This window comes from Echinops telfairi, unplaced genomic scaffold, assembly GCF_000313985.2.
Source record: "Echinops telfairi isolate 266 unplaced genomic scaffold, ASM31398v2 ScPeMD7_25;HRSCAF=90, whole genome shotgun sequence".
Taxonomy (NCBI): Eukaryota; Metazoa; Chordata; class Mammalia; order Afrosoricida; family Tenrecidae; genus Echinops; species Echinops telfairi.
The window spans coordinates 2,911,382-2,922,158 of NW_022103922.1; the positions used below are offsets into that span (position 1 = coordinate 2,911,382).

At 62.0% G+C, this 10,777-nt stretch overlaps 1 protein-coding gene across 1 annotated transcript in view; it reads right to left on the bottom strand.

Moving 5' to 3' along the window:
• The window catches only part of ADAMTSL2 (ADAMTS like 2), a 28,476-nt gene that overhangs the window by 5,503 nt on the left and 12,196 nt on the right, over positions 1 to 10,777 (bottom strand). The window contains exons 9-13 of the mRNA XM_030885321.2: positions 8,110 to 8,461; positions 6,445 to 6,817; positions 3,153 to 3,250; positions 481 to 607; positions 14 to 227 (exon numbers count right to left, since the gene is read on the bottom strand). Coding sequence (XP_030741181.1) covers positions 14 to 227; positions 481 to 607; positions 3,153 to 3,250; positions 6,445 to 6,817; positions 8,110 to 8,461 — 1,164 coding nt within the window. The remainder of the gene's footprint in view (positions 1 to 13; positions 228 to 480; positions 608 to 3,152; positions 3,251 to 6,444; positions 6,818 to 8,109; positions 8,462 to 10,777) is intronic.

Sequence of the window (10,777 nt, forward strand, 5' to 3'; positions counted from 1 at the left end):
GGGCGCTGCTCACCTCGGACCACTCAGACATCTCCCACTGGGGCCCGCAGGCCGGGTTCCGGCAGGTCTTGCGCTCCTCCGGGCGCACGGCCTCGGCTGCCTCACACAGGTCGCTGTAGACGGAGCTGTCGAAGCCGGGCGACAGCATCTTCCAGCAGCGCACAATGCGGAACTGGAAGCCCTCATCGCAGGTGCGCGAGCACTCGCTCCAGCTGCTGGTCTCCCACCTGCCAGGCATGGCCAGGACCCTCAGCCGCCAGCTGTCACCCCGGCGAGGACAGTGCCCTCCCCCTGCCCTTGAGCCCAGCTCTTCCCTAGCCTTCCCAAATGCCCACCCTCTGGATACCACAGTCCTCCCCCCCATCTTCCTCTGGTCCTCCCCTTGGCTGCCCCCTCTTCTCCTGCACCCTGAGCATCCAGCCCATCTCCCACGCCCTCCCCCTGACCCTCCCCCCCACCTGCCCACTGGCACTGCCCTACCTGGGCTGGCACTCCCTCCCAGTGCAGAACTCATGCACAGGCTCAGGGCGCGTCAGGGCATCGCAGTAGCTGTCGTCCACCTCGATGCCATCGTAGCGGACACACATAGCGTACGTCGACATGACCCCTGGGCTCGAAGGAAAGGGCCATCTATGTGGTTTGCAACAGGAACCAGGGGTCCAGCTGACAGGCTGGGGGAGTCATTCAGAGTCTGACGGGGAGCTGGGAGCGGGGGACTGCTGGGCCCCCATCCCAGGGTCTGACCACGTGTCTCGGCACCCAGGCTGGGCCCCCAGGTCACTTGGAAGGAATTCAAAGTGACCCGTGCAGAGACAAGCACACCCAAGGCTCTGTGTGGGGACCCCGACCTCTCAAACCCTGTGCAAACTTCCTATGTACTGAGTAAGCAAGAGAGAGCGAAAGAATCAGAGAGTGTGTGTGTGTCAGAGAGAGAAAGTGCCAAAAAGAGGCAGACTACACCCAGTATCTTGGGGTGATGGAGGCAAAGAGCACCCCTACTTGGGAAGCCATCCCCCAAAAGGAAGTCGATTCCCTAGCAGCCCACATCCCCTGCCCCATTTCCTCTCCAACTCACGAGAGCCCCAGCCAGGCCTGCCTGTCCAGCAGCCACCCCCCAGCAGCCGGCATGGGTCATCTTTCCCCTTAAAGGTCAGAGCCAGAATATTCCCTGATTCAGGGGCGCCAGCCTGGGGCCTGGAGACAAGCCCTCAACCTCTAGAGGGTGATGGGACAGGTCGTGGTCAAGGTGGCTGGGGTTCATGTCCCAGTTCCCTCAACCCGGCTGGAAGGCCAGCAACCCAGGCCTCAGGGGGCTCACTCCTAAAACGGGGCTTCATCTCCCAGAGATGTTAGAGGGTCAGCTCTCTGTACCTCCCCCCCTCTGCACCCCTCTTCCTCCTCTGCACCCTTCTGGTGGACTCTGTCTTGCAGTGGCCTTGTAGGACATAGGAGAGCTGCCCTCAATGGGGAAGCAGATGGGCACCGCGTCCTCCCTTGGAGTGGCTGGTGGGCCTGGGGGTGGGTGGGGGGGGCTGCTGACCCTTCTGTAGGCCGCTGTGAGTGTCACCACCAAGTCACCAGAGCATTCTAGTCACGGAGCTCTTTCTAGGACCACAGGTGGGCAGGGAGGGCCCAGCCACGCAGCAGTGGACAGAGGCAGCCAGCCAGTGTGTGGCTGGGACGTGCCACACAGCCTCACCCAAAGGCAAAGGCCAAGGAACCTGAACCAGTCACAGACTGGCCACCCAAGGGTCTCCTGAACGAACACTGTCCACTATTGCTGGAAGCTTCACCCTCACTAGGGGTGGGGCACTGACGTGTGCCAGGGACCCCGGAGCAGCTCATCTGGAGCCGGGCCCTGGGAGCAGTTCCTACAGGGTCAGGGACCTGAGAGCAACTGGCCCAGCCAGATCCCTTGAACCACAGTCACAGGGTCGGGTTCCATGGGTAGTTGGCACAGTGAGTCCCAACACCCCTGCGAGGTTGGCAAACCCTGCCCCCATCGGGGACACCCTGGTGGAGGGGCCGGGCACCCTTGGGGGCAGAGAGGTGGGCAGGGTGCGTCATATTTGTTGGCTGCTGTGAAGCCATCCTCGAGGCACGGGCCTGGGCCAGCACTGCCCCTTCTCGCTGCAGAAGCAGAGCCTGAAGGACCAGTTTCCCCAGAGAAATGGCTTTGTCTTGTCCGCCCATCCCCTCCTCTTTCCCGGGGGATTGCCACCCTTCCACGATGCCTGTTTGATCACTGCCACCGCCCCTCAGCCTGGTGGGAGGCACGGGCGCCCCGGGTGTTCTGGGAACATCCTGGGTGTTAGAGCTGGGCTTAGATGCTTCAGCTCCACCCGTTACCTTGGCCAGTCCAGAGCCTGCTGACCAGCTCCCCCTATGCCAGCCACTTGCAAGACAGGTGCACGCCCATTCCACCGGCGGGAAGCTGAGGCTGGGAGAAGCTGCAATGATCCAGTCCCAGATGTTGCCCCCAGGCTTGTCCTCCCAGCCAGCATGGCCTGCACTCCCTATCTGCTTCAGGGATTCTGGTAGCAAGAGGAGCCACACACCCGGCGTGGGAGCAGAGCCCAGGATTTGAGTCCTGAAGTCTGCCCAGCTCCCAGGATGCTGCCCATGGCCTGGTATCTGGTGACACCCCACTTGTCTGGTTCTCCTCGCCATCCATCTGGGGGTGTCAGCACTGACTGACCTCTGGTGCAGCCCCTGGTGTTGCCTAAGGCAATCCAACAGGAAGTCCCTGGTCTTGACTGAACCAGTCCTCAGAGGTGGCCTCTGGTCCACCCCCTGACAGTGCCCGGTACCCTGGGGCAGGGCGTGGCGGGAGCTGTGGCCACATGTGGCAACAGATCCAGGATCTGGCCTCAGGGCACAAACGTCTGTCTGTCCAGGCATCACCGAGGAGGTCTGCTCCTCTCCCCTCCTCTGCCTTCACGGGACACAGCAGCAACGCCACCACTTGCCATTTCTGTCTTTGAACCCAAAGAACAGAAGGTCTGCTGCAACAGGAAGTGGGCAGCACAGCCCGGAGGGCGAGCTGGGAGGCCTGGACACTGAGTGGCCCATCACGCCTGTCTGTCCGTCCCACGGCCTGCCAGGTATGGGGCTGGGCCCCGTCTGCCACAGCTTCTGCGACCAGTCAGTACCTGTGGTGCAGGTGGCGCTGCAGGGCTCGTGGGACGACAGCTTCCAACGGTACATGTCCGCCGGGCTCACACCTTGCTTCCGGGCCTTGGGCCTGGTCCTGACAGTGGAGCAAAGGGGGGTGGGGGGGTGTTTACTCGGTGCCCGCTCCTGGAGGGGGCACAACAAAGACAGCCAACTCCAGCGAGTCCCTTCCCACCCCAGGGCGGTGGGGAGCTGCTCCTTGGGGTCTCCAAGGCAGGAGGTCTTCAGTTGTAGACAGCCTCAGCGTTCCGCAGACAGGTAGCTGGCGGGTTTGAACCGCCAACCTTGCGGATCGCAGCCCGGCACTACCCCCCCCACCACCACACATCCTGCCCAGGCCAGCGTGTGGAGCCCAACTCCCACCTGAAAAGGGCCACGGGGTCCCCCATGGCCCAGAATGCACCCACAAGTGGGCCAGCCTCCCCCAGTGGCTTCTCGCTGGGTGGGGACACCGGCTGCACCCTCTCGATAGACAACAGGAAGCCACTGGGCTGCACACAGGAATGGGCCCTCCCAGCAGCACAGCCACCCTGGGCCCCAGCTGACCCACAGAAAAGCCTGGGGCAAGTGCAGGGCTTTCTTATATCTGTGAGCGTAGCCCAGCGGGATCAGGCCCACGTGGGACCCAGCCAGGGCAGGGCGGGGCAGCAGCCCCGGTAACTCAGGGTGTCTGCGCTGAGAGCCACTGCCAGCATGTGCTGGAGCCAGGGGAGACAGACAGACGGACAGATGGTCAGCACCCTGGGTCCCCTGAGGCCAACTAAATGACCTCTTGTGCTGACCCTCCCAGGGCTAGAACTTGGGCAGGTGCTTGCCTGGACCTGACTTCCTGTCTGAGGCCAGCAGAGGGAGAAGAGGAGGCAGGCCAGTGGGGGCTCGCTGACCAATGTGCCAAAGGGCTTTCAGGTCCTCCCTGCTGGCTCCCACGGGGTGTCTCTCCATTATGGACTTCCACAGGGGTGTGACGCCTGCCCTTAGCTGTGCTGGGCAGCGGGTGGGGGGTGGGGGTGTGGACACCTATCTCCTCCAGATGCTCACGCTGAAGGCACATCTCTTCCTGAGAACTCTAGGTGGCCCCAAATGATGCCCCTCTTCTGAGCCCCACCCCCCCAAGCAGGTCTCGGGTGAGAAGGGAAAGGGTTCTCTCTCCTCATCCCGGAGAAGAGACCACCGAGAGTGAGGGATGGCAGGACTGGACGCACTGCGCTGAGACCCCAGCACGCCTTCAGCAAGGCCTCTGAGGACAGGAGAGCGCAGGGGACACTGCGGGGTGCCGACTGGGGCCCACCCTGCCTTTCAACAGTTCTCCAGTCTCCCCAAGAGCAAAGATGGCAAAGAGACCCGCCCCCATCTTTATCCAATCACACACAGGCTGCGTGACTCAGAGGGAGAGAGCCGGGGCCTGCTGGAATGAAGCCCCGGTCTCAAGCACAAAAGGTGTTCTGCCCACTTAGCACCCTTCATGCCAGCACTGGGGTGGGGGCGGGGTGGGGGCTCCAGCATATGTTGACAGGACACCACGTAGCAGCGCAGGGCGCCTTCTGTTCTTGGAAGTCACACCTCAGCCCCAAATGCTGACAAACCGCTGGGCCACCAGCCTCCCTCGCCACCCTCCCCCACCCCTAGTCCAGCTGGAGATCAGGCCTGCTGACACGGGTGGGTGACCTCCAACCCAGTGTCCCACCCCCCACCCCCACCCAGGGCCTTCTGAGGGATGGTGTTTGTTTCGAGCCAACCAGAGAGGTGCTTTGTCCGGCCCTCCAGCCTCTGATCCTAGAGGCCCAGGGGAGGGGTGTGTGGGGTGTGTGGGGGTGGCTGCCCCTCCCTGGATGGTTGGAGCTTGTCTGAGAAAATGGCCTTCCCTTCCCGCACATCCTTCTCCCTTCACCTTCCCCTCCAGCAGCCCCCCTGCCCTGTGCTTGGACAACGTGCTGGACCCCCTATTCTGTCCAGCCCTTTCCTGTGCCCCTCCTAGGCCATGTCTCCCAGACCATGCTGGTCACAGCCGGGTCCAGCGTCCATGGCTCTGGCTGCGGAGTGGGAGGGTGGGGGCTCCACTCGGACACCTGGGAAGCAGACTGGTCCTTACACCCTCAGACAGGGTCTCTACCCCAGGGACAAGGTGACATCCTACAGGGATGGGAACTGGGCAGACTTGTAAATGTTGGCTTCTAAAAGCTCAGGGGGTCCCTGAGGGACCGGCGGGGCTCTAGAGGTGGCTACGGGAGGGCAAGGTGGGGGTGGGGCGGCAGAGCTAGGTGGAGCCCCAAGGGCTGACCCCCTTCCTGCATGGCAGCTGGCATCTCCCACGCCTGTGGCCCAGCGATGACGCTGGGATGCCAGCAGCAAGGCCAGGAGTTGGAAACCACCAGCCACTCACAGGAGCAAGATGATCCCACCTGTGCCCGTAAAGCGTGGCAGCCTCGGGGACCCCACGGGGCAGTTCTGCACTGTCCTCCGGAGTCACCGTGAGTCTGAGCCAACTCTGACAGCCCCCGCCTGGAGGGTCAGACAACCCTCTCGGGCCCCAGATGAGGCTCCAGGGTCCCCCTCTGGCTGCATTTGCAGAAGATTTCGTCAGAAACCCACCACCACCCAGGCCTCCCACAGGGCGTGGCGCTCAGGCAACAGGCTGCGGAAGGGAAGCCGGGGGCAGTGTCCCTGCTCTTGCTACCTGCAGGCAGATGAAAATGTCCCTCCAACCCCACGAAGAAAAACTCCCTGCTCTCGAGGCGGTGCCTACTCACAGTGACCCCTCAGGACTGGATAGAACTGCCCCTGTAGGTTTCTCAGACTAACTCTTTACAGGAGCAGAAAGCCTCGTCTTTCTCCTGTGGAGTGGCTAGCGGTTTTGAACAGCTGACTTTGCTGTGAGCAGACCAGTCGCAACCACTATGCCACCAGGGCTGAACAGACACCAAATCTTCATTAGCCCATCACTGAGTCCCCTGAGACACCGGTCTCTGTACCCTGGCCCAGGCCCCAGCCGAAGGGCATGCGTGTGTGCTGCCCCAAGCCCAGGAGCGTGACGGCCTATCTCCCTCCAATCCCTGCCCAACCCCAGAGAGGCTGGCCTGGCAGTACCCACGTCACCAGCCTTGATGCAATGGATCCTCGAGGGAAGGCAAGGGCCCTGGCGATGACTGTGGATGACCTTCTGCTTAGACCAAGGGCTTCCATCTAGGGTCCAGTGGCCCTGCCTGATTGACCTCTAGACACCTGATCCTTCCAGCCATCCCTCACTGGGGCCACCTGGGCCCGGGCGCCTACCTGGCCTTGTGGGTCCTGTTCCCGGCCACACTGGGGAGGCTGGCACTGGTGTTGGGGAGTGGGACCTCCGACGAGGTGTTGGCCAGCCTGTCACTGCTCAGCTCCAAGTAGGAGCCGTTGAGCAGGTGGGTGCCCATGCCCTCTTTCTCCTCCAGGTTCACGGGCACGCTCTCGGCTGGGCCACGCCTCGGGCCACTCTGCACCGAGATGCTGTTGGCAGTCTCATTGAGGGCCAGCTCCTTGGAGTCAGAGCCCGCCCCCAGGAGCCGGTCGGAGATGGCGTTGGCCGATAGGAGTTCCTGGGAGGTGAACCGAGCGCCACCCTCTTGGCCATCCTGGTCCCCCGAGAGAGCAGTCCCCGTGGCGTTGTGGTCTACAGGAGAGGGACAGGGGGCTCAGCGTCCAAGGCTCCCTAGGCGCTGAGGTCAGGGGCAGTCTGGAAGAAAGGCTAACCAGGAACCAGGACGCTGGAGCCGGAGGCCTCAGAGAGCTCAAGACTAGGAGTGGGCTCCCACCAGGGCAGGCAAGGCAGCCTGGGCAACCCTGGGCCTCCTTAGATATGAGCCTCTGTGAGGGAGGCCGCCCTGGTGCAGGGTGGGTCCCAGCTCAACCACCTGTGTCCTTATCAGAGAGGACACAGTCGGGGTACGGTGGAGCAGAGGTGGGGGAGATGGCAAGCAGCCACAGGCCAAGGAACACCTGGGCCCGGGAAGCCAGAAGAGACAGGAAGGATGTCCCCCCATCCCCCTGCCATTGACGGGGGGCAGGGTCCTATTCACACCTGGACCTCAGATTTCGGGGCCTCACAGCTCGGAGAGAGCAAACTGCTGCTGAGAGCCCCACCACCACCACCACCCGCCCTGTTGGTTAGAGCAGGCACAGGACAGGAGCCTCGGCCCTCCTGTGTCTGCTCAGAGACCCCTCCAGCAAGCTGACCCAAGCATACCTGACTAGCAGCCTTGCCTCACGCTCCCATGGCCCTGCCCTGCGGAAGGCTCATACTGTAGGCTGATAATCACACATGCAGCAGTTCAAACCCCCCAACTACTACAATGAGGAAAGGTGAGGCAGTCTGTCTCAGGAAAGAGTTGCATTCTGGGAAACCCCCAGGGGCAGCCCTCCTCTGTCCTGGAGGGCCACGGTGAGCCGGAAATCACTCGCTACCCTAAGGAGCACAGCCAGCGCCCAGCATCTCTCTCAGGGGGCTGGACTCCAGTTTAACTCACCTGGGTCCCCAGTCTCCCCCCAGAGCCCATCCTAGAGCTCCACCTCAGTCTTGTATCTGCTTCTTCCTGTCCCACCAGTCAAGCAGAGATCACCCTCTCTGAGATCCCTCCAGGACCCCCGTGGCTCTCCATCTCGCACCACCACCACGTGGTAGCCCTGTCTCCCCCGCTGGCTACCACAGGGCATCTGACTGGCCTAGGCTTTATCCGGCTCCTGCAGGGGCATCTGCCAGTCTAGGGCACGTGGCCTCTGCCACCTGAGCCTCAGTCTCCCCCTCTGTACCTGCCTCCGAGGACAGACTGAGGGCCACAGGAGTTCTGTCAGAGACCACACCCCTCATCAACCTTGTCCAGATCCTGGGAGCTGAGGACCCCTCCTCCCGACACTTTCTCCCCCAGGAAACCCCCGCCAAGAGGCCAGCTGACCACACCTGGTTACCTCGGAAGTCCTTGCCCCTGGGAGGTCCCTCGCAGACCCCGTCGCTGGCCTCCTCGCACACCTCGTTGGTCTCGGGGCTCCTGGCCAGGCCCAGCTCCGGCCCCGGGGCCCCGAACAGCTGGTGGTCCAGGCCCAGGCCCTCCGCAGACCCCGGGGGGCTGTACAGGGAGCCATTGTGGCTCACGAAGCCCAGCAGGGCAGTGCCACCCAGCTCCCGGCTCTCACCGCTCCCGCCCGCTGGCTGGGGGAAGCTGAAGTATCCCGAGGGCAGGCGGTGGGTGCGCGGCGGCGGCGGCTGCAGCAGCGTGTACTCAAAGGTGATGGAGGGGCTCCTGCCGTTCTGATTCCACACCTGGGGGAGGAGCAGAGGAGGTGGGGGCTGGCCAGGCAGCCGGGGAGCCCGTGCCTCACGCCCCGTGGACAAACAGCGTGGCCGTGCCCCACAGGCCTGGCTAGGCCATGATCTTTACAGGAGCCAGGAGTCAGGACATTCTCTGGTGGAGCCGCTGACAGTTTTAGACAAAAAAAACCTCCTTTTTCATTAAAACAAACAAGCAAACAACAATAAATAAATCGTGTAGATAGATCGATAAAGCTCACCGCGAGGGGTCAATTCTGACTGGGGCAGAGCAGAGCTGCCCCGTGGGTTTCCGAGACTGGAACTCCTTGCAGGAGTAGAAAGCCTCGTCTGTCTCCCAAGGAGCGGCTGGTGGGTTCAAACTGCTGCAGTTAGCAGCCCAACACCTAACCCACTGCACCACCAGGGCTCTTTCTCCTTGAGGGCTGAGCTCTTGCCCTGCATGTTTGTAGTGAGTCCATGTCAAAACCACTGCGTGCGACCATTCTGACTTGTGGCAACCCCGTGGAAGGTTTCTGAGACCGCCGTCACTGTGGGGGCCTCGTCGTTCTCCTGCAGAGCAGCTGGTGGCTTTGGACCGCTGACCTCAAAGTCGGCAGTCCAGCACCAAACCCACGGTGCCACCAGGGCTGCTTTTGAAAAGCGATAGAGCTGACTCAAAGCGGATCTACTTGCTCCTACAGCAATTCCTTCCTGCCAGAGGCCAGAGTGGACTGCATCCGCCCCAGTCCCTCCCCTGCCCTCTCCCCGCCCACCCCCTGCCCACCCTCGCCCGCTTGCTGGTTGGTATAACTCAAGAAAGACCTAGTTCCGGGCCTCCGTCCAGGGCCACCTAACTGAATCTTGGAGGAAGAACAGCCAGGAGGCTCCTTAGGTGCAGGCAGGGCGCAGGCACTTGGGGCATGTCAACAGGAGAGACCATTCCCTGGAGAAGGACATCACGCGTGGTCATTGGGAAGGCCCTCTGTGAGGTGGACTGGCCCAGTGGCTGCGATGACAGGCTACGGTCGCAGCGATGGTGGGAAGGAACCGGATGGGCAACATGCCGTTCTGCCTTTCTGTCCGGAAAGTGGGAGCAAACGGCCACCAGCCCACGCCCCGGCAGGATGGGCTACGTGAGGCCCTGCCTCTCCTTCTGCCCATGCCGCGCCCTGGCGCCCTGGTGGGTGGTGTTTCTGGATCCCAAGCAGCCTCTAGAAGCCAGTGCCCCACTTCAGCAGGCTGCACACTAGACTGTGGGGCCAGGTGGCCCTGTCCACCAGCACAGTGAGCCCCCTCGGACGGCGTCTGAGGGTGCCAACCTGCTCTCTGTGGTGATCTGGAGAAAGAAGACACCTGCCGCATGAGACTCCTCAATCTCTGGGGATTGGGGTGAGGTGACAGAATTTCAGGGACTATGGTCAGCAGTTCAAAACCACCAGCTGCTCCACAGGAGAAAGGTGGAACTTTCTACTCCCTTTAATAGTTACAGTTTTGGAAATTCACAGGGGCAGCTCTACCCTGTCCTATAGGATCACTGTGATTCAGCATCCAATGGCTCTATTCCCTCCCCCCTCCGCCTACTCACTAGCTGCACCCTGGAGAGATGGATGGGCATCGAGAGAGCTGTGGGAACCAGGCTGCAATCTGCCCTGGAAAACCAGGGGTCCGGATCACGCCCCTGCCCGCTCTGTTAGGGAGGAAGCTTGGGGTGCATATCAGTGCAGGCTTGGCCAACAGGCTCACCCCATGGTCATCTCCACGGTCTCCAAATGCGCAGTTGTTGCTAGCAGAACCCCCTTGCTGACTCCTTGGCCTGTGGGGTCAGGGTGATTGCATTGTGGGGGAGGTGGCGTTGAAGCTCTCACAGACACAGACAGGGCAGGGGGTCCCATCTTCTCCTGGCGTCTCTGTGTGCGTCAGAGCACGGTGCTCCGAGGGCTTTCAGCGCTGTAGCCTCTGGGAAGCAGATCACCCGGTGTTGCTGATGAGACTCTTGAGGATGGGTTTGAACTGACAACCTTCCGGTTAGTAGCCAAATGTTTTGCCGTTCACACCACCCATCCCCTAGTTCGACCCCAGAGCATGGCAGCAGACCGCTAGATGCTCAGCCACATCGTGGTTCCAGTGCAGCTCTGTGACTGAGCTGACCTGCTCCATCTGCTAACGCAGACCCGCATGGCCTCGGGTTGACGGCATGCAGTCATGGGCCTGACTAATGTATCCTTTTCCATCCCTAAGAGAAAGGAAGACGGAAGTAGATCTCCAGCAATATGGGCCGGACCCCAGCATGCGTGCAAACTTTTGGCCGGTGCTAGCTCTCCGCCCCGG